The sequence below is a fragment of the Balaenoptera borealis genome (assembly GCF_965194805.1).
Source record: "Balaenoptera borealis genome assembly, chromosome: 20".
Classification (NCBI taxonomy): Eukaryota; Metazoa; Chordata; class Mammalia; order Artiodactyla; family Balaenopteridae; genus Balaenoptera; species Balaenoptera borealis.
Genome location: NC_138879.1, coordinates 59,450,249 through 59,474,201, shown reverse-complemented (window position 1 = coordinate 59,474,201; position 23,953 = coordinate 59,450,249). Strand labels below are relative to the sequence as shown.

Below are 23,953 nucleotides of genomic sequence, written 5' to 3'. Positions count from 1 at the left end.
GGATCACCTCAATGTTACCTTCCTTTCAAGGATTAAAGCCCTGTTGTCTGATATCTGGAAATAGCTGTTTCATTTAGTTTGTCAGTTTTCTAGTTGTTTACAATGAGAGGGCAATTCCTGTAGCAGTTAATCCTTCCACGGCAGAAGCAGAAGCTCCCTTACGTCCTTTTAAGTATTTGTATCTCTGGGATCTAATTCTCTTCAGTTTCACACACGCTGGATCAGAACACAAGTCATCCTTACCTTTGTGGACTTCTCTAACGGCTGATCACACTGTGCCTGCTGCATAACATCACTGACTATCATTTTAGCAATCTTCCAAGCTAGCTCTTCCTGGGCCTATAAAAGTAATTAAACTGTTGATAATGGTTATTCGCTAGAAGAATCAGCAAACATTATTAATGTTCTAAACACAGCTGTATATGCATAGCATTTCTACGTACTTGGGAGGAAGCACATTCCCACGCATGAAAGGACCCGGGCCGCCCTCTGGTTGTGATATATCAACATGCTCTTCACTGTCTATCCGACATCATGACTATTTTCATGTTAGGCGGTCAAAACAAAACGTCTTTCTTTTTCCACTCTCATCTTTCAATGTGCTTAACTATTCAAAAAAGCAAGTCTCTACTTCTGAAAGTATAACTGACAGTGAGGAAGGAAACGTTTGAGCTTTTGTTTCTACACTGCTTACTGGTGCCTGCTGATTAACGGAAACCTGACTGCTTGGATATTTTTCAGTGGCCAGAGTCTCTGGACGGAGGATACCTCCACTGCCTCTACCAGGCAACTGTGAGATGCTAGGAAGGGCCCACCCCTTCCTGTTACCTCGTAGATAAGGAAGCAGTGATGTACCATGCTGCTTAAGCAAGGGAACTAAGGAAAGAGAAAACTCGAAACCTTGCTTAGAGTAAGTGCCCCTTATAAACAGGAATCTTTTTACACTAAAAGCGGAATTTACCTCATCAGTATTTCCTTGGACCCATTTCTTCATAGCTTGAGAGAACATGGATCCTAGTAAACAAAGCCAAAGTTGAATGTAGACCTCATGCATAATTTTACATTAAAAAAAATGCTCTTATTTAAACATCTATTTCCCAGCTTTTAAAAGATATTCTTTTTTAAAAGATACTATTTTGGGGGTAAAACCTCACCCCAAAATTAAGGAATATTACCATTAATAAAAACTAATGATATTGGCTCCATAACAGAGTATTTAACTTGCAAATATTATGGTTTGAAAAACTTTGAAAAGCTGTTTTAGAGCTCTAGATTTTTCTTCTATTCTCCTCACTTGATGAAAGAAACTATCATCTAGTGTTAAATTTGCAGTAAACATTCAAAGATCAAATAAAACCATGACCAGGATCTGGTCTTGAGATAAGAATCTAGCAATACATCAGGAGATGCCATGTATGTAAATCTTTCAGATCAGCTCCTATACAAAAGGGCTTCCAGTGCAGATTATGCTGCTACATGCTGGATCTCTGGTCTGTGTTAATTTGCTGGGTAGGATCAGAGTTTTAAACAGCCATGCTCTGTCCAGGCCATGATACACCTCAGCTTCCCAGGAGACACACAAGCCTATCTCCATCTGTACTCTAGATGCTAAGGAGTCGCCAAGGACGTAGGTTAGCCTCTATTTCCAGGTATTAAATACACAGCTTATCCTTTCATTAATACATATAGGCTCACATCCTAACTTTGCCTTAAACCAAGTGGCTGGTAGATTATTTCTTAGGCAAGATCCTGATTAGTTCAATGACTGGGATACTCTATAGTAAACTGCAGCATTCATGAAAAAAAACAAAACCTGGATCCTTTTCCCTTAATATTTTGTATTATTAGCTAAAAGTCTGAACACTGATCTAGTTAATTTTACAGCCAAGCAGAGCCAGCAGGGCCACCACACTACATGCTCTGCCTGCAGTCTGTCCTCGGGCTCCCCGCAGTCACCCTGCCGGCAGCCTCCTGCTTGTTAACGCTCCCCCCTCCTCTGCTAACGCCCTGTCTTTGACTCCTGTGCCCCCTTAACAAGGAGCTTCATCAGGGTTCCATTCCCTTCAGCACTTTCTCTCTGGGGCATCTCATCCCCTCCTGTGGCTTTAACTTCCTTCAAAATGCAAATAACTCAAAAACGTGTCATTGGGTGTCAAACCAATACTTACAAATTGTCCTAAGGCATCTCAAACGTAACATGTTCCGAGTCGAGCTCTTCTATCTCCCATGTACTCTTTTTCTTGTAGCCTCTATCTCAGAAATTAATTTAATCTTCTATTAAAAATTAACATCATAATGCTTCATCTAGAGAACCCATATGAGAAAACTCATCTGCCTTCCTCATCTGCTCTCCCTATGAAATCTGTCACCAAATTCCCCCTTGGATGTAGTCTCCTGAATTCCCCCTTGGAGGTCTTATAAATCTGACCTTCTAACTCCTGCTACCACTATCTATCCTCGGATCCTCTTTTTCTTCTATCTACATTCCTAGCAAATTATACTACCTGAATCTCTGATACCACTCTCTCCCCAACTCCAATTCATTCGCAGACTACAGCCAGAAAAATGCATCTCACTGCACTCTGCTTAGAAATCTCTGGTGCTCAACAGACAGTACCGCAGGCTTCTTAGTTTGACACGTGCGGGCTTTCACAGTGTACATGCGGCTCTATCTCCCACCGCTGCACCGGGGACGAGGAGACTGCCACTGCAGGGACCACCTTCTCACAACATCCTCTACGATGCCTTCTTGTTACACTTTCTCCTAGATGATTTGAAGGTAACTTTTAAAATTACCTTGCTTGCCCTGAAAGCAAAGTTCTCATATTCTCAGAAGCTTCTGAGATACAGCTGCCCCAAAACGTAGCCCTTTCTTCTGTGCTCTACTGTCAGAGCTTTAAAATCCAAAATGAAACTACAGGTTGGTTAATGACAAATGTTCTTTGCAGCTGCCCTCAGCAAGGAGAGGAAGGGGGAGGAAGCAGAGCTGAGCTGCAAACAACCGCCGTCAACGCGGTATTCTGAACCAAAGTGCGAGGCTGCGCTCCGTCTGCTGTGATCCCTGACAAGTCACATTTTCCCTGACCCTCAACTTCTTCACCTGTAGAACAAGGAGGCGGTACCCACAGACGTATCATCTAAGATTCGAATGAGCCAGGGCTTAGTCCCCCATTCTGCTCAGGCGTCTACTCAAAATGCTGCTTCCTCAGTGAGCCCCTTCCTGACAACCACTTCTAAGACAGCACTACCCACCACCCCGCCAGTCCCTCACTCTGCTTACATGTCTGTGTATAAACACAGACAGACAGACACACACACACTGTATTTATCTGTTTACTGTCCCTCCACTATAATGTTAGTTCCATGAGGGCAGGAATCTTATTTTCTTCCCAGTATTTAGAGCAGTAGATGCATATAGTAGGCACTCGAATGTTAGAATGAATGAACAAATGAGTAATGTGAAGAGACTGAATGAATAGAATAAGCAGAGACAGTGATCTGGGGAAAAGTGTTTTGTACACCTTATCTTCATCTTTACTCATATATCTTTAATACATCTTAATTCATATAATACAAAACCAAACTGCAAACACCCAACACCTATTCTCTGGAGCAGCAGCACGTCTTCATGAGCTGTCAAAGGAGTAAGACCAGCTCCAGAAAAAACCCGAACAGCTCAGAGACTCTGTTATTACTGGAGACCCCATTACCCTCTCTGACAGAAGCTACCTGATGACAGTGGAGTCCTTCCTGACCCGATACCTCCAGAGGTTGTCCAGCATTTTCTTTGCACCTAGGCCACCACTGACCTCTTCCTAGTATTCATCTTCTACCCAATAAAAGACACTACTGGACTGTAAGTTTCTTAACAACAGGCTCTGTATCTTCTAACTGCCCCGTGAGTCTGAGTGCACGGAGGCACTCAATAATTATTTACAGAATGAGCTGTGCAGACTTCCTTCGGTCTTTACACTTTCCCAACTGTGTACCTCAGACTTCTCTGGCTAAATAGGAAATAAAATCAATATTTTGGATAAACTTATAAAGACAAATAGGTCAACAGGCCCTTTTCTGGTTTAAATTATTTCAACAATTGTTGCACTTTTTGCTTACTCTGTTAATTTATATCTGACCCCAAAGTAGATTACTCATCAACATAAAAGTGGTGCAGGGCTTCCCTGGTGGCGCAGTGGTTAAGAATCCACCAATGCAGGAGACACGGGTTCAAGCCCTGGTCTGGGAAGATCCCACACGCCGCGGAGCAACTAAGCCCGTGAGCCACAACTACTGAGCCTGCGCTCTAGGGCCCGTGAGCCACAACTACTGAGCCTGCGCTCTAGAGCCTGTGAGCCACAACTACTGAAGCCCACGTGCCACAACTACTGAAGCCTGTGCGCCTAGAGCCCGTGCTCCGCAACAAGAGAAGCCACCACAATGAGAAGCCCGTGACACCGCAACGAAGAGTAGCCCCCGCTAGCTGCAACTAGAGAAAGCCTGCGTGGCAACGAAGACCCAACACAGCCAAAAATAAATAAATAAACAAACAAAATCTAAAGTTAGTAACTATTAAAAAAAAAGTGGTGCAAATCATTACCTAAACAATTCGTGTATTAAAAAATAAGATAAACAGAATAGAAATGAAGTTCTATTCAATTCAATAGGAAGACTGCCAATAGCTCTTAATTTTAAACACACTTATCAAAATGGAACATTTTCTTCTAACAAAAGTTAGTATCTTACTCAAGACAATACTGTCAATCCAATCACACTGAAAATTTTCTAGATATTATCTGAATGGACCCACAGTGGTTTCCTAAATCGTCCTGTGTAAACCAACTGTTTGGAAGCGGAGCTCGGTCACAAAGAGTATTTCTGTGTTTAACTCTTGGAATTAACCAAGCACTCTTTTGCTGATTAAACAAAGGATTTCAATTTCAACCTATTAGTATTTTCCACACATATTTCATAATAACTTTCAGCGATTTAGAGGAAATTTAGTAAAATAAAGGGTCTCAAGATAAACCTCAAGTCCAACCTGGATTGGGTATTTTGCCTTTAAATCAAAAGGTGACGAGTATCTTTTCATGTAGATGCGCCTTCTGTAATGGTAAAGCAAGTTCAGTAACTTCTGATTCAGAGACTGTACTGAGACCTGATTACACGAAGCCCTTGCACTCGTTCGTGACTATAAACACAAGGTCAAAGAGATGGCAGTTATTTTGCAAAACAAACAGTTTAAATCTTCAATGATCCTTTACTTACAGTCAATGACTAATGTGAGTAAAGGCTTGATAAAATGTATAAAAACACCACAAACCTTTCGATTTCTTTATATCAGGTTCAGGCTCAGATTCTCGGATGAACTGCCCCAAGTCACTAACTCTTCCAAATGTCATCTTCCTAAATAAGTATGAAAAGAACATAATTTCTAAAAATCAATTTAAAATTTTAAAAAAATTAATTTTTAAGCATCTTATCTAGATCTAGAAAGCTAAAAATACAATTTATATCTATCCCATGTTACTCAAAGTCGGGCTAATTTCAAAAAGAACTGTCTCCACAGAAAGCAATCTTTAATTCAATGCAATTCCATTCAAAATCCTCAAAAAGTTTATGAAACATGAGTTAACAGATAATTCACAGTTCTAAAATTCATACAGAAAAGGCACAAGCATAGCCAAGATAATTTTGTAAAAGAAACAAAGAGGTAAGACTTGCCCTAACAAGATAAAAATATAATTATATACATTATAAAGCTATAGCAATAGAAAACAAAGTTAAAAGGCAAAGAACACAGTGACAGGTCTTATTTTTAATAGATGCAGTAACTGATAATTAATAACCAGAAACGTACAGAATTCCAACAAACCACTAAGAAATTACCCAACAGAAAAATGTGAAAAAGAGATGATGGTCAATTCACAGAAGAAAAACCTGAACAACCAACAAACATGACAAAAGAAGCTCAATCTCATAAGCAACAAACCCAGATTGGTAAAACATTTAAAGTTTGATATTATTTATTGTTGACAAGGATGTGGGGAAAATTAGTATCTTTATTAATGATTGGTAAGAATGTAAAATGTACAGATGCTTTTAAAGGTAAACTGTAAACTGGTTAAGGGCTATGAAAATTTTAACTCTGCTTCTTGGTACAAGGAAATATAAAAAGGAAGTCTTTGCTATACTGTGTATCACAGTAAAATTGCAAGCAATTTAAATAACCCATTTAATACCAAAATAGCCAAATAGTAACATACCACATTATGGAAGATTTTGCCACAGTTATGAGCTATAATTAATATTATTTATGGAATACTACAACATAGTTAAAAATGAGGTAAATATGCACAGACTAACATAGAAAAATCTCCAAACTCACTATGAGTGAAAGCACAAGATACAGCATAGAGTGTAATATCAGTTACATAAAAATAAGCAAACAAAAATATACAGCATAACGTAACAGTGATTATCCTGAGAAGGAAGGGGGGAAAATAAGCATTGGTGTGTAATCAAAGGGCACATAAGCCTTATCTGTAAATTTAATTTTTATAAGAAGAGATTAATATATTTGTAATTAAAAGTTAAAAGAAGAAAAAAGAATCCTATGCCTATGTATTATTTCATTTCTGGCAAAGTGAATCTTATTTTAGAGACAGCCTTCCTAATAAGTCATCAATGAATATATGGGTGCCAATATAGCAACTGATACAAATTTGTTTGCCTTTAGAAAAATTTCAGGAAGATGCTAAAACCATAAAACTAAAACACTGAAAAGTATCTCTAAAGATGGAGAAAAATCATTATTTCTCTATTTATGACCCATTTTATAAATTAAAAAATATGCATATTACACACTATATATTTTACAAATTTGAATTTTATAAATTAAAATATATTTATATATTTATTTTACACACACAAAAAACTATAGAAGTAAAACATCTTGCAATTGATAGACTTTCTTAAGTCAGGTTTGAAATAAATGAACCAACCATTCCTTAAGAATAAATATCATCTTTGGGAATTAACTCATTTAGGCTTACTGTCCACCATTTCCTAAAAGAAGAAATAAAGATTACTACAACACTGATACAGCTGAAGACAATGTGGTCAAAATAACCTTCTATTTACTTCAAAGTATTTTCCAGACTTCTTGGTCTCCCAAATATCAATTTACTCTCTGGTAAAAGCAATTAAACATGTTGAAATCCCTTTTTATGGTACTTCCAGGACTGGGGTACAGTAATCATGTCTTTACACAGGTTTCTGTGTTTTCAAGCCATCTTTAGGGAAGAGGAAGTGATTTTATGATTTGATCTGTGGTAAGGATCAAGAAGTGCTGTAACACAGGAATCACTGTCTTTCTGTTACAGGATAAAATAAACAACCAAGTTAATTCTTAAATACAAAGGAATCATTTTATTCCATTTTTCCAAGTATAGTTGGTTCTCCGTATCTGCGGGTTCCACATCCATAGACTCAACCAACTGCCGACTGAAAACTTCAGGGAAAAAAAAGCCAGAAAGTTCCAAAAAGCAAAACTTGAATTTGCTGTGCATTCCAACCATTTACATAGCATTTACATTGTATTTACAACTATCTACATAGCACTGACATTTTATAAGGTATTATAAGCAATCCAGAGATGATTTATACAGGCTTAAAATACTAGGCCATTTCCTATAAGGAACTTGAGTATACTCAGATTTTGGTATCTGAGGGGGTCCTGGAATCAATCCCCTGCAGTTACTGAGGGATAACAGTAATAGTTATACAGTCCATGATAAATGATATCAGCCTCTTTGTAGTTTAGTTTTGGTTTTAAGACAGAGACTTTGAAATAGCTAACATATGAATCCAATGAAATGTGGAAGAGATAGCCTAAAACACACTATGTAAATGTGACACTCATCAGAGTCGTATATGGTGGTAGAATAATGATGTCAATGATATTTACCGAGTGCTCACTGACATCCGGCAATGTTTTAAATGCTTTTCACGTATTATCTCATTTAATCCCCTCACCAGCCCAAGGAAGCAGGAATATTATCCTCATTTTACAGATGAAAAACCTGAGACACAAAGAGGTTAGGTAGCTTACCATAAGTGGCTGAGCCAAGATTGAAACTCAGGAAGTCACTCCTGAGCCTTCACCCTTAACCATGCTCTACTGCACTGCAGGTATATTCAAGAGAGTAGAAAACAATTTTTAAATTAAAAAATAAAAAAGATGCTCACCCTGCATACGTCCGTTGATACAAAGATTCTGGATCCAGACTTGCAGCATCCACAATTATCGCTTCATCAAAATTTTTCAGAATTTTAACACTGGCTTTTTTCACACTAGACTACGCAACAGAAATTGTGAAATTAGTAGTATGTTATTCAAGAGTCAAATCAGTCCTGGGTTTGGAATGACAGATTCGTACAAAATCTTCAGTGTTTCAAACACATGCACTTTTCACTCAACCCTGTCACTAATGAGATGCTTAACAGCAATGATTCTGAAATGTCATCTTGAACAAACTACAGGAGGGAAGCACAATACTAAAGCGTACAACACATGCGTCTGTGTGGCAAACGTATCTTCCTTAATGACTGAAGTTCCAACAAACGTGCTTACGTTCCCAAACGTGCAAAACTCCCATTCTTCCAGGCATATGTATCTTGCCTAATAAATGTAAAGCCCAACTTTTACAGGATAAACATGAATGCTTTTGATTCTCAGTGTGGCCATGTGACAAAAGAGAAGATAAAGGAAACTTTCTAAAAGGACCAGCATTCTACCTCCTATTCCTCATGCCCACAAAAAAAAAAGCAAGTCAGAATTGGTACTTCTGTGAAACACAGAGGCATGGGTTGACCCAGAAATTCCACTTCTAAAAATTCAATTATAGACAGACTCACACTTATGCAAAATGACTTATACACAAGAGTATTTATTGCAGTATTGTTTCAAGTAACAAAAGACAGGAATATGTTTAACATCCATGACTAAAGCATAGGTTAAATTAAAAAAATAATTGAACAGACACTTATAGAACACTCTATAGTAGGGGTAAAAAGGGCTCTCTTCACATGCTGAGAAGGGCACATAATTAAAAAGAAAGAGGCGAGGCTTCCCTGGTGGTGCAGTGGTTAAGAAATCTGCCTGCCAATGCAGGGGACACGGGTTTGAGCCCTGGTCCGGGAAGACCCCACATGCCACGGAGCAACTAAGCCCGTGCGCCACAGCTACTGAGCCTGTGCTCTAGAGCCCGTGAGCCACAACTACTGAGCCTGTGTGCCTAGAACCCGTGCTCTGCAACAAGAGAAGCCACCGCAATGAGAAAGCCTGCGCACTGCAACGAAGAGTGGCCCCTGCTCGCCGCAACTAGAGAGAGCCCGCGCGCAGCAACGAAGACCCAACGCAGCCAAAAAAAAAAAGAAAGAGGCACCAGAATAAAAGAAGAGAGAAATACTTCCATGAGGTCACTGAGGTAAGATACCAAAATGAGGTATCACTAGTAAAGAAAACTACAGACCACTATCTCTTAGGAGTATAGACGCAAAATCCTCAACGAAATACTAGCAACATATAAAAATAATTATATACCACAACCAAGTGGAATTTATCCCAAGAATGGAAGGTTGGTTTAACATCTGATAATTAATTAATGTAATACACCGTAACAACAGAGTAAATCCCCAAAACCCACATAATCCCCTCAATTGATATAGAAAGAGCATTTGACAAAATCCAAAAGCCTTTCATGATAAAAAACTTTCAATAAATTAGGAATAGTAGGGAACTTCCTCAACTTGATAAAGAGCATTTATGAAAATCCCACACATCACAATAAATGATGAAGAACTGAAAGCTTTCTCCGAGAAATCAGGAACAAGACAAAGATTGCTCTCTTTCACCACTTCTATACTGCAAGTTCTAGCCAGAGCAGTTTAGCCAAGAAAAGGAAATAAAAGGCATCCAAAGTTGATAAGAAAGAAAACTATTACTATTTGCAGATGACATGATCTTACATATAGAAAATCCTAAAGAATCCACAAGAAAACTATTAGAGCTAACAAATGGATTTAGTAAAGTTGAAGGTACAAGATAAACACACACAAAAATACACTTAGTGAACAATCAGAAAATGAAATTAAGAAAACAATTTCTATCTATAATAGCATTGAAAATAATAAAATACTCAGGGATAAACTGACTCCAGGAGTCAGTTTATTCTTGTGTAAGAACTGTACACTTCAAACTACAAAACACTGCTGAAAGAAATTAAAGATGGCCTAAATAAATGGAATGACATTCCATGTTCATGGACTGTAAGACTTAATATTGTTAAGATGGCAATATTCCCTAAAGGAATCTACAGATTCAGTGTAATCCTGACCAAAATGTTAAAGCTGATCCTAAAATTCACACGGAATTACAAGGGACCCGAATAGCCAAAACAATCTTGCAAATGAAAAATAAAAACAAAGTCAGAGGACACACAGCTCCCGATTTCAAAACAGAGCCTGCAAACCATAGTAATCAAAACAATGTAGCACTGGTCTAAGTACAGACACACAGATGATGGAGTAGAGCTGAGAGTCCAGAAGTAAACCCATCTATCTAAGGTCAAATGATTTTCAACAAGGGTGCCAAGATCATTCAATGGTGAAAGAGTAGTTTCTTCAATAAATAGTGCTGGGACAACCAGATATCCACATGCAAAAGAATAAAGTTGAATCCTACTTCACATAATATATAAAACTAACTCAAAATGGATCAAAGGCCCCAAACTCTTAGAAGAAAACAGGTGGGTATGGGGAGTAACTACTTAATGGACACGAGGCTTCCATTTGGGATGATGAAACGTTGTGGTGATGGCTACACAATACTGTGAATATACTAATGTCACAGAACTGTGTACTTTATAATGCTTAAATTTATGTTAAGTGAATTTTACCTCAATTAAAAAAAAATGTATTTCTAAACACGATGAACAAGTTGAATGTGAGATTGGGAAAACAATTACATTTATAATAGCATCAAAAACAATAAAACATTTAGAAAAAAATTTAAGAAAAGAAATACAGAATTATACTTGAAAACTACAAAATATTGTTAAGATGGCAATCCTCACCAAATGGATCTATGGAGTCAAAGTACTCCCTCCCTATCAGAATCCTGACTAGCTTTGTCGTAGAAATTGACAAGCTGATCCTAAAATTCACATGGAATTGCAAGGGACCTCAAACAGTCAAAACAATCTTGAAAAAGAAGAACTAAGTTGGAGGACTCTCACTTCCTGATTTCAAAACTTATTACAAAGCAACAGTTATCAAGACTGAGTTAAACAGATATCATTCAACCCAGCAATCCTACTCCTAGGTATATACCCAAGAGGAATGAAAACCCATATACCCACACAAAAATTGTACAGTAGCATTGTTCGTAACAGCCAAAAGGTGGAAACAACCCAAATGTCGATGAGCTGATGGATGAACAAACTGTGGTGTGTCTATACAGTGGAATATTATTTGGCCATAGAATGAACAAAGTTCTAATACATGCTAAAAACAGAGATGAACCTTGAAAACATGCTAAGTGAAAGAAGCTAGTCATAAAGATCACATATCATATGGTTCCACTTATATGAAATGTCTGGAATAGGCAAATCTATAGAGACATAAAGTTAAAGTAGATTAGCAGTAGCCTAGGGCTGGAGGACAGAGGATTAGGAGGGTGATAGTTAAAGGATACAGGGTTTCTTTCTTGGGTGAAAAAATGTTCTAAAATTGATTGTGGTGAGAGTTAAGCAACTCTATAAATATACTAAAAAAACCACTGAATTATACAGTGTAAATGGATAAATTGTATGGTATGTGAATTATATCTCAATAAGGCTCTACAAAAAAAAACAGAGAGAGAAAAAAGAAAAGAGGAGGATAGTGACCGGAAGGGGGGACGAGAGTTTCTGACATACTGGTGACGCGTCCTGTTTCTTGATCTGGATGCTGGTTACATGGGTTAGGTCTGCTTTTCGAAATTCTTTGAGCTGTATGTAGTTATGAAATGTAGAGTTTTCTGTATATGTTATTATACTTCAACCAAATATGTAAAAAAATACACTTTACAGTTAGCACCTACACCTTTTAAGTGCCTAAATAAAAACAAAGCATTCCAGCTTGTATCAAAAAACGAAATGGCAACCACACTCAGCAGGTTACCTCCTACGCAACCTCAATAAGAGGAAAAGGTACTGAGGACAGACAGCCTTGTTGATGGTAATAAAACTGTACTGTCCTAAAAATTAAGAAAATTTATCCAAGGCCCAGGGTCAAAAATTATTTGCCAATAGTGATGAGAAAATAATTATGCTATATTGTTAAACTTATGGTGAAAAACTAGACAGAGAATATATTCGTGGCTCTGCCACTTACTGTGTGACTTCAATAAAATCAATTAACTTTCTACTACCTCCTTACTCTGTTCTTGGGCATAACCCACTTTCTGTGATTTTGCAGACAGTCAGAGAAGGCCTGATATATGAAAGCACTCCAAAAAACAAAAAAAGTTTAAGGAAATGTACAATGGCATTATAGTTCAAAATGAAACCAAAAGCTCTTCAGTGAAATATTAATAAATCTAGGAGTTCACTCAATTATTCTCTAAAAAAGCATTCCAAATTTAGTTACTAAAATTTCCCAAATAATTATACAAACAGCTCTTCGGAGGCTATAAATATGTCATATGATTTGATTATTTAAAGCAAGAGCTGGGCTTCCCTTGTGGCGCAGTGGTTAAGAATCTGCCTGCCAATGCAGGGGACACGGGTTCAAGCCCTGGTCTGGGAAGATCCCACATGCCACAGAGCAACTAGGTCCGTGCGCCACAACTACTGAGCCTGCGCACCACAACTCCTGAAGCCCGGGCGCCTAGAGCCCATGCTCTGCAACAAGAGAAGCCACCGCAATGAGAAGCCCATGCACCACAGCGAAGAGTAGCCCCCGCTCACTGAAACTAGAGAAAGCCTGCGCACAGCAACAAAGACCCAACACAGCCATACATACATACATAATAAGTAAGTAAATAAATAAATAAATGTTTAAAAAATAAAAAAATAAAGCAAGAGCTGCAGTGTCAAGCAGAATAATGGTCTGAATGAAACAGCAGGACATCTTACAATATGAAACACTGTTAATCATCACAAAGACTTTGGTTAGCATATATAGTAAGTAGGCTAATTTTCTCTCTCCTTTGTTTCTTCTACCACCTAAAAGCTACAAACGGGATCTGATGCTAAGATCTGAGTGAAACAATCCTGGCACAGGGGCACAGGGGTCACTACCTGCATGGCGGAGCTGTCAGCCGCCCCGGGGTGGGAATCCTCGGTGGGGCCGGCAGAGCCCAGAGCCGTCAGCAAGACACCTCCTCCCAGGAACTCGTCTCCACGAACCGAATGGATGAGATCATTCAAATATTTATAATAAAGGTTGCTGGACAAAAAGCCAGGCAAAAAGACCTGAAGAGAGGATACAATTTATTTTAAAGTTGAAATCAAATACACTAAACTTTATTTTACAACAAAATTTTACCTTCAATGCTACCAGTTAGCACACATGATTTTACTCCTCCTCTTACACTCCAAGTATTATCCCTTTGTACACAGTTTACATTGTAACTAAAACTACAATGTGTACAATTTATAGATTTTTTTCCCCCAGAAAACTTGCCATGAAACTACTGAATGGACTTGATTATCTAGACTTCTTAGATACCAGGGAGGGATCTAATTTGAAACTAGATTTTTCTTGTTTGTTATAAATATTGAAGTCTTTGTGTATATACTGATTTTCACTTTTGATCTGATTTCCTTAAGATAAATTACCAGGAGTGTGATTACTAAGTTAAATGATGCGAACATTTTAGCTTTGATAAATGTTGAGGATGCATCACTAGCATTATCAAGGCATCTGTTTTGACACGGGCTTCCCAACACTGGGTTCTGTCTTTTCAAATAGTTGTTAAATAAATGTCTAATGGTACATGGATGCTTTTATTTCTATTTAAAAATTATTAATGATGTTAAGTTCCCATCTTTATTATTGGCATTTCCTATTACCAACTTCTCCTTCACAGCATTTAGCACAACTGTAAATATTTACGTCTATGTTTAATATGTGCTCTTATAGACAGAGCTCCAGGAGGGCAGAAGCTATGTTTCTTTTTTTTTGCTTACCCCATAACAATAATACCTAGCAGAGAAATACTCAAGGTATTAGGGAACGAAGCATACATATCTTTTTCCCATTTACCTACTTGATAGTACTCTTAAAAATTAAAATTAGTATAAGTTCCCTAGATACACAGTTAGTGAGAAATATTTTTACATTTAGTTTTTCTCTGTATTTTAACTTATTACCCAGAAAGTTTACATTCTTTATATGATACATATCTTGAACTTTTCCTTTAAGATCAGAAAATTTTAATTTTAATCATGAAAAAATTATCAACCCTGGACAATAGCCAATAGTCTATCCAGTTTACCACCAGCCTTTCAATGATTTGATTTTTATGTGTAACTCTTCCATTTTCCTGAAATCAGTTTTAATGTGTGGTATCGTGTGGTATCATGTGGCAGTGCTTACTTAATCCCTTTCCACCTAGATGCACAGGACATATATGAGCAAAATAACCTCATGGGCTTATCCTGGGCTCTTGCAATTCCTAGTAAAATCTGCTTTAGTTCATCAGAAGAACAACTGAGTCACAAATTCCAACACTTTATTAAGCAGCTATTAGTGATACCCTATAAGTGATCATGATACAGAAAACTAGTGCTCCAACCCTGTTGGAGGGTTTTGGTGAAATATTTGGATCATCCCTAAGCTAACTTTGCTCAATATTAATTATCTAAAAGATGTTATAATAACAGTAATAATAGCAGTTAACATTTTTTAATGCTTACGTTACTAATAAGCACTCTCCACGTAGTACCTCATTTTTATCCTCAAAATAACTCTAAGTATCTGTATTAGCCCCATTTCACAGAGGAGGAAAATGGCATTAAAGGACTTCAGTAGCTGCCTGAGGTCACTCAGCCTATGAAGGTTAAGTTTAATACATACCAAGTCAGACTCAAAGCCCCCGCTCTCATCACTGCTGCACTGCTTCAATTTTCCACTGTTCTTTTCTGTTTGCTTTTTCCCATGTTCTATTTTCTGAGTTCCACCAGTTAAAAACTTCTTGTAGTTTAACGCTTTTCAAGTTTTGGTTACCTTCTCCATGGTTGTCCAGGCCTGACGTAACGGAGTGGTGAAACAGTTAGGGAGCGGCCCACCTTCCCTGCAGATGTTGGATTCAATTTCCAGTCGTACAACATCATCGAATCCAAGAGGATGTGTGGCCTGGAGGGAGAAGTACCTATGGTAGAAAGACAGCCAAAGTAAACCCCAACTCCACAGCAATCATAAGCAACTTCTGGCACCTACACCAGAGAACCTTCTATGAGGCTCCTGAAGACCTAGGACTATAGAGCTGGGTTGATGACAGCCCTGCTGCAACCTGTATTCCCACCGCCGAAGATATATCTGAGCCAACGTGACCCTCCCTATCTGCCTGCCACCATCTTCGGTTCTTGTTTAAGATTTTCCAGGTCAGGTTACAACTGAGGCAAAGAAACCAATCGCACACATTTAATGGGCACCTAGTGCTCTGTTCAGCGCTTGGGAGAAAGAAACAAATTTAAAACAGGGTAAGACATGGACATGTCCCCTGGAAAGAGAACAGAAAAGATCCCTGTACAGGGTACAAAGGAGAACATACCAGCATAACTATGTGGCATACATAATATACATGTAGGAATTCAAAACAAAATAGCATTGAGGGTGAAGTGGATGAATTTGATGTATTTAGGTAGAACAACGAGATTTGCTAATGATTTGGTGTAGAAAGGAAAAGGAGTAATCAATGATAACTCAAAGATTTCTAACTTCATAGGATATAAAGCAACTAGTGTTTTGGTAAACTGGTTATAAATTGAATACAAAAAAGGCATTAAAAGCAGAAAACCACATATGTTGTCTCTTGAGCATTCTGTGGCTTCTAACTCCTGTGCATGATACAAATACAGACAGGCTGATGAGGCATGATATTAAAAAGTAAAAATAGAAAAACAAATAAGCAGGAACTGGTAAGATGACAGTGCCGGGAAGATGTCACACAGTAATTTTCATTTAAAAATGGCTCCCAATTTGAAAATGGGATCCAGTGGGAAAACAAGGTCTCTGCTCTGCATGGCACCGAGCTCCGGCCAGGACCGTACTACTGCCACTCTTCTATTCCGGCAGGAAAAAATTCTTCTTTTTTCTTGCTATCAGTATTTTCTTAACAAAAAGTGAGTCTCCCATCTTGCAACAACTAAGTTGGCAAATATTCCTCCACGATTTGAATTTTGGGGCACCCCAGACCTTTTTTTTTTGGGGCCATGTTGTGCGGCTTGTGGGATCTTAGTTCCCCAACCAGGGATTGAACCCAGGCCCCGGCAGTGAAAGTGCGCAGTCCTAACCACTGGACCACCAGGGAATTCCCTCAAATTTCTAAATGGAAATGCTTGCTACATTAACATCCATATAACAATGTTTCTTATATAATATTTTCCCACAAATATATTGCACAAAAATAAACACTGGACAAACATTAGAACTGCATCCAAGTTCTGCCACTAATTTGCCCTGTGACTTGGAGAAAGTCACTACCCCTGTGGGCCTTAGTTTTCTCATCTGCAAAATGGGAAAATCAAACCAGCTCCCTAATCTGGCTATTCGTCAGAATCAGATTCCTGGATCACACCTCAAACCTGCTGAATCAGAATCTCTTAGAGAAAAGGATTGGAAATCTATTTTTGACAAGCTGCCAGGTGACTCTCATGCCGACAGGAGCACGGACCTGCCCGGCGATGTTCGGGAACCACTGACCTAGATGCTCTCAGCTCTCCTCCAACCCTAATATCCCATGGATTTTTCTCTGCCTCTCAAGTTATCTTCTTAGCAAGTGCTCACAGATACAAATAACACATTACTTTTCTTTACAGAACGAGAAAAGTTCGATGAAAGGGGGGGCAGACACAGTTTTCAATTCTGTTCACTAAGATTGTGCTGCCCTCTCATTTTCAGTGAAAACTAATGAAAAACTACTCTTCACCAAGTAGTTAATCTGGCTGAGCAGACTTGCACCAAAAAACATGGTATACCCCACACAGACATTTAAGACCCTTTGCAATAGATTCCAGCTAGTTTCATCTTCTCCTGTTCCCTTGACCAAGTGTCAATTACGCAAAGTTTCTATGGCACTGCTCGTACCGATGACTCTGCCAAGAGTGTCCTTCCCCGCTAGCAGAATTCAATCCATTTTTCAGGCGCCAGTCAAATCTCCCTTCTGTGAAACCCTCAGTGACCTCCACCAACAAACATCGTCCTGCTTGCCACACACAAGCCTCCCCCTGCCCCGCCAGCAACTTATTCTAAGAACCCCCTACTCTGAACACACCAATGAAAGGCAGCTCTTATGCGGCTCCCTGTGAGCTCCCTGGCGGAAGAGACCAAGGTGACTTCTGAAATGCGCATCAAGTACTCAATATTCGCGGGAAGCTGGATACGTCTACCACCAAGACTCACTTGTCATATAAAATCATGGCGTCGTTCTGTGCCTCCTGTCCGTCATACTGGCCCTTTTTGGCAGCAAGCTGAGACTGGAAGTTGTCTGCTGCCAACCAGAACTGTAGGATATTCACTGCGTCCTCTTTCTCCATGTACTGGGAAGGAAAAACACAAAAGAGGAAAATCAGGCTATACACAGATTTCTCTCACTATCTCTCGTCTATATCTAAGCCCCAACTATTAAAATACAGGACATAGAGAGAAAAAAAAAAAAAAACCCACAAAAGAAACCCCCCCACCCCAAAACAGATCCACTTGTTCAGTTAATGCCAGTCTGCAACTTACAGTCATTTGAGATTGAATAATTTTTAAATATTCTTTTAGGGGGAGAAAAAAAAAAAAACTAGCAACAACAACAAAAAGCAACCACTACACAGCTGAATGCAAACTTTAGTGAACTGGAGTAAAAATTAAAGATGGATTAGTGGTTCCTCGCTGGCAAACATACAAAAGGTAAAGCAACCAGACCAAATCTTTTATACCTGATCATTCCCACCACTCCACGTGGCCATGCCAACCTGAACAAATGCTGACTTAAACTTAAGCAAAGAGAGGGAGTGAAAACACAAATCAGCTGAATAACTGTATCCTTGTCAAGAGGCAAGATGCAAGTGTGAGTCTAAGTTACTGCTTTGTGAGACTGGGAATCCTCTTATCTCGACTTAATAGTCATTTGCTTCGCAACAAAATAATTTCATTTGCTGAAGCCTAACAAAACCCATCACTCTACACTGTATGCCTCAAAGAGATGAATATACTCATTGCTTGTTGCAAACGCTTCAGTCCTATCAAGGGCAATCCTGTCAAGTGGCTAAAGTAAAATGAAGACAGTAGGAAAAAATTTACTACTTTTCCTTCTCTCTTCTGAAGTCTGCTCTGCAAACACTTATGCACTGGAATCAAGTATCAAATTTCGTGGTTTTAAAACAGCTCTAAATAAGTAAAAATCTGCATTCTGTTATAAGTAGTTTAATTAGGTTTTTCAAAATTAGAGTTATTTTACTGTGAATTTTCATGTTCTCTTTAATCTGACTAATGCCATTCAAGTACTCTTGCCATTAGATACAACTTAAAACAGTAATCACAGTACTTAAATCCACCTGATCAGTTTGGAAATCATTTGTCTCTTCTATGTTATTTTCTATAGACAGGGCCCAGCATGTACAGCTTAAAGGCTGGAATGCTCTAACAGAGTGTGAAAGGAAATGCAGACTTTACCTCAGAGAAATAAAAGAGGGCTGACTCACAGAAGAGAATGTCAGCCAGGTAAACAGTTCCACTGGTCAGCACTTCAATCTGGTATTTACAGAAATGGTGACTTCGTAGAAACTCACTAAAGTGCCTGCACGTGGACAAAAAGGTAAAGTTTGAGGGACCGACCAAGGAAAGAGCTCAGCTGGGAAGAACACACTCTTTGCCCACTGTGCCTACTGCATCTTAATGGCCTAGGTCAACGTGACCTCCCTTCCCATGGCGCCTTCCTGATTCCTCTCCCTGTAACCTGTAAGTAATCTCTCCCACCTCTTAATGACGTGCAGCTCTCCTCTGATAGCTAACTCACGCTACCTCCTATTACAGTAACCAAAGAACATGCCCTATTTCTCTTATTAGGCTGCAATTTCCTTCAAAGCAGGCACTACATCCAAACTGTGCATAGCACCCTTTTCATAAATGTTAAATGAAAGAATGAATATGGAGATTTTTTTTGAGGGCATGCAGCAATAATTAATCTAAGAAAACTTTGGAGGCAGTTTAAACAAATCTATGTGGATTTAGTAATATGGCATCCATTAAGCTTAAAGCATGCACTAACAAATCAGGATATCCACCTGAAGACATGCATCGTTTAAACAGATAAACCAATTACTATGTCACACTACAGTCACAATCACCTCTAACGACTTTGGAATTAAAAATAAATTCTTTTGACTTAGGAAATACTAACATTAAAAATAAAAATCTGTTTTATTTTTAGAACTCACATAATTTATATTTAAAAGAAACCATTACCCAAGATAGTCTTAGGGAATGTCTATAAGATCCTGTAAACATTCAAAGTATTTAAATCCTCAAAGATAGTTTGGTTTTAGTTACTCGTGAGACTGAACCCGAACTCCCAAGAATGCACAATGTGGAAATACGACATGGACGTACTCGTGCTCCATTGCACTGAAGACTATGGACTGTGCTGAGACAAAACAGTTGGGATCCACCTGCCCATCTTCTCCACAAATCTTTGCTGTAAAAGAAATGGTAAATAATTTTTCTCTAAATCCAAACTATACACATTTGTAAATCAAAGTAGGAAGTAACTGTAAAGGCATAAAGATTAGCAGGTTTTAAATGGAATTAAGACAAAATACAGGTGAACAGCTGATTTTGAGGTAGGGAAGGTCTTTCTAAGCATAAATGCAAAAGCAGAAATCAAGAGTCAACAATATAAAATAAATTTCTATACATTAAAACACCCCCAAAACCAAAGGGTAAACTGGGGGGAAAAATTTGCAGCATATATGACAGTTTATGAATGACAGATTATTTTCATTCATGTATCAAGAGCTCTTACAAACTAACAAGAAAGTCTTGAGAGAAAAATGGACAGTGGACACGAAAAAAAATTCACTAAAGAACAAATATAAAATGGCCAATATAAAAGATATGTGTGCTCACTAGTAACCAAGTAAATATAATTATAGATTAGAATGAGGAGGCACACCACCTTTTGTCTAGTAGCTTGGCATCAAATTGTTTTAACAATCCATAAGCTTAATTGTTTAATGATACATATGCTTGGGCAAGGGCATGGGAAAACTGACACTTGTGTTAGTGGGCATATAAATGGGTGTATCTTTTTATGGAGGGCAATCTGGCAGTTTCTAGCATAAGCTTTAAAAATGAACATACCCTTGCAATCAGCAATTCGATCTCTAGGATTGTAACCTAAGGAACTACGGAATTGTGAAAGAATTATCTGTTTATCAAAATGTTATTTGGTAGAAATTTTGAAACGTAAGATGGGCTAATATTAGGAACTGCCTAAATAAACTGCAACAAATCAAAAAGCTGTTTACTAGCTAGCTCTTAAACATGGCTGGAAAAAGTTCAGGACCTTAGTGGGACTTTAATGAAACCCAAGGATCACGCTACAGTTACCTGGTCCATTACAGCACACCTCCTCTCTCTGTAGATGTGTTAACGCCTCTTGCTCTATCCTCTTTGCTGATGACTTGGAAAACGAGCAAGCAGAAGACAAATTCCATCCGCTCCCACCGCCTCTACCGACTCACCAGCATCACGACCTCTGCAATCTCTCCTGCTACTACAGACAAACTGTCCTCACTCCTGTCTGGAAAACTCTAAGGGCACTGGGTCCCATCCTCTCTTACCTCCTCAGGGCACCTCTTCTACAGAAACTGCCCCCCTCCCTACTGTATCAACTTCCTCCTACTGCCTCATTCTCACCAGCTATGAACTGTTTGTATGTTATACATATATGTGTGTTTGTATGCTGTCATACACCTTACATGCTGTGACACATCACCTTAAAAACAAAACCCCAAACCACTGTCCCTTGACTAACACCCCCTGCCAGCTCACCTTTGAGTAAAACGCCTCTAACAGTTGCCATACTTGCTGTCTCCGCTCCTCCTATTTGCTTTTAAGACGCCTCCACTTAAGTTTTGTCCCTAATGGTCCACTGTAATTAAGATGCCCACCACTGCCCAGTCCATCCCATTCCTGGTATTCACCTTAACCTATCAGCACGACGTGCCATCTTTGAGCACTCCCTTCCTCCCAGAAAGTTTTTTCACTTGGCTTCCAGAAAAAACTGCTCTCTTGATACACAGCTGCTGCAGGAAGGCCTCCACTCCTGGCTGTTCCTTCCAGACGTCAGACCTGCCGCAGCACCCAGTCCTCAGACCTCGCGTCCTCACGCACCACACTCCTCCTAGGGATGTTCCTCAGCTTCATGGCTCTAAACCCAACCCCGGGCTGATCACTTCCAAACATACATCTCCAACCCGGACCTCTCTCCCAAGCTCCTGACGTTAACATCCAACTGCCTACTTGGTGCTCAGCACTTGGATGTCTGAAACCCAAACTCCTGATGTTCCCTGTCAGCCATTACTCCTGCATCGACTTCACCTTACAAATACTCCCCCAGGTATTCAGGTTTTAAAAAAATGAAGTCAGGGCTTCCCTGGTGGCGCAGTGGTTGAGAATCCGCCTGCCAATGCAGCGGACACGGGTTAGAGCTCTGGTCCGGGAAGATCCCACATGCCGCGGAGCAACTAAGCCCGTGTGCCACAACTACTGAGCCTGCGCTCTAGAGCCCGCGAGCCACAACTACTGAGCCCGTGTGCCACAACTACTGAAGTCTGCACGCCTAGAGCCCATGCTCTGCAACAAGAGAAGCCACCGCAATGAGAAGCCCGCGCACCACAACCAAGGGTAGCCCCTGCCAGACGCAACTAGAGAGAGCCGGCGCGCAGCAACGAAGACACAATGCAGCAATCAACCAATCAATAAAAATAAAACTATAAAAATTCTAAAAAATATATTGTTAAAAAAAAAATGAAGTCATGCTTGATTCCTTTTTTCCTCTCAGACCACTCACTTCCAAACCATCAGCACATTCTGTCAACTGTACCTCCAAAATATTTTAAAAATTCCACCACTTCAAGGATTTGTGGAAGATGGAACAGGCAGTGGAAGCACAGTTTTGAGGTCAATCTAATTCCCCACCTAAAAACAAAGAAATTAAATAGCAACTCCAAAAACCCAGAGATAACATCTACAACAAAACTAGGCAGGTGGGATACACAATAAAAGCTTAAGTGGAGGTTTCTTCAAACTATAACTTACTTGAAGGACAGCTATATTAAAATATTCCAGCTTGAAGAGGAGACAAATAATTAGGGCAGGATTCAAAAGAATGAGGTCCAAAGAGGAAAAGTGAGTGGTCTAAAGACACAGAGGTAATTAACATTTCAAAATGCATAGTAATACACACTGGAATGGAAACTTCTTGATCACTAAATGTTATCAACTTGATCCTTCAGATTTTTCCCCTCATGGGATTACATCGTTAATTTGATAAAGTTTAAGGAAAGGAAAATTAGAACTGCAGTGACACTTCATCTTAAAATGTGACTCAAAACTCTCTCCTTTTCTCACTACCCCAGACAGTTTAGTTATCAATTGGTACAAACACCCAGTGGAATTACTAGCCAACCAATTCCTCAAATAGCCAAATTCTAATCTGTTCGGACACCTACCAGTTATTATTAGGCACAGTTGGTCTAGGAAAGTCTAAAAGATGGTAGCAACAAATTTTCAGATAGAAATAGAGGAACTACATAGAAAAACCAAAATCCCATGACAACATCTGCAACAAAACTGCGTGAAAACTCCAAAATACAAGCAGACAGGGACAGCCACCAACAGCCACAAGACCCGTGTGTCGCAGGCGTCTGCGAGGGAGAAGAAAAGGGAAACAACGCGGGCAGCACCCGGCAGACAGCAGGTGTGCCCTGGAAGTACGCGGCCAGTTCAAGAGGCTCAGCTGAGACCGGGAGGGGCTCTGCTGTCCCCAATGACGGGGAAAGACCGAAAGAGCCCCACGCTGGGACGACTCTGCTAGGAGCAGAACAATAGGCTTTCGTTCAGAAATCAAAAACACTTAATTTTTGTATTAAAAACTCAAAACCTAGTGCTAGGACTTGATGGGAGTATAATAAATAGCTGTTCAATGAGTAAATCAACCACTTGTATCTGTGATTACAGGTGTACCTGAAGTCTTTCTGATACAACATAGTCAAAGCTTTCAACCATTTTTATTATGACCTACAGAAAAATATATTTATGTGACTCAGTATATATATGTACATATGATGGAAACAATTTTCTGAAGTGGTGTGTATTTGCCCTTACTACTGTTAAGCTCTTTGATTTTTCTAGTCTAGTCTTTTTTGGCAGGGGGGTGAGGACCTATGAGGAGACTGGTCCCAATCCAGAGTTTGAAAAGCACTGCCAAATAGTGTACTAGTTACCATGTAGGGGTCTGGTTTCAAGTCCTAACTGCCGTGTCTGAGCTGTCACCTTGGGCAAATTACTTAACTTCTCTGTGCTTCCTCACTTATAAAATAATAACTGTATTTATGCTGCAAAGTTCTTTAGAAGATTGAATGAGTTTGTCAATGGGAAATGCTTAGAATATTGTCTGGGACACAGTAAGTACTCA

General features: G+C 39.2%; 1 protein-coding gene across 8 annotated transcripts in view; it reads right to left on the bottom strand.

The window, feature by feature from the left end:
- The window catches only part of AKAP10 (A-kinase anchoring protein 10), a 61,100-nt gene that overhangs the window by 10,181 nt on the left and 26,966 nt on the right, over positions 1-23,953 (bottom strand). For 3 of the 8 annotated variants that reach the window (XR_014238784.1, XR_014238785.1, XM_082374086.1), the window contains exons 6-14: positions 19,864-19,948; positions 18,928-19,051; positions 17,668-17,804; positions 15,271-15,415; positions 13,341-13,514; positions 8,245-8,354; positions 5,318-5,400; positions 962-1,014; positions 244-339 (exon numbers count right to left, since the gene is read on the bottom strand). Coding sequence is in view for 3 of the 8 variants with exons in the window: in XM_082374086.1 (XP_082230212.1) it covers positions 244-339; positions 962-1,014; positions 5,318-5,400; positions 8,245-8,354; positions 13,341-13,514; positions 15,271-15,415; positions 17,668-17,804; positions 18,928-19,051; positions 19,864-19,948 (1,007 nt within the window). In the remaining 5 variants the exon portion in view is untranslated. The remainder of the gene's footprint in view (positions 1-243; positions 340-961; positions 1,015-5,317; positions 5,401-8,244; positions 8,355-13,340; positions 13,515-15,270; positions 15,416-17,667; positions 17,805-18,927; positions 19,052-19,863; positions 19,949-23,953) is intronic. The other 5 variants (XR_014238786.1, XR_014238788.1, XR_014238787.1 and 2 more) reach the window with 4 other exon arrangements.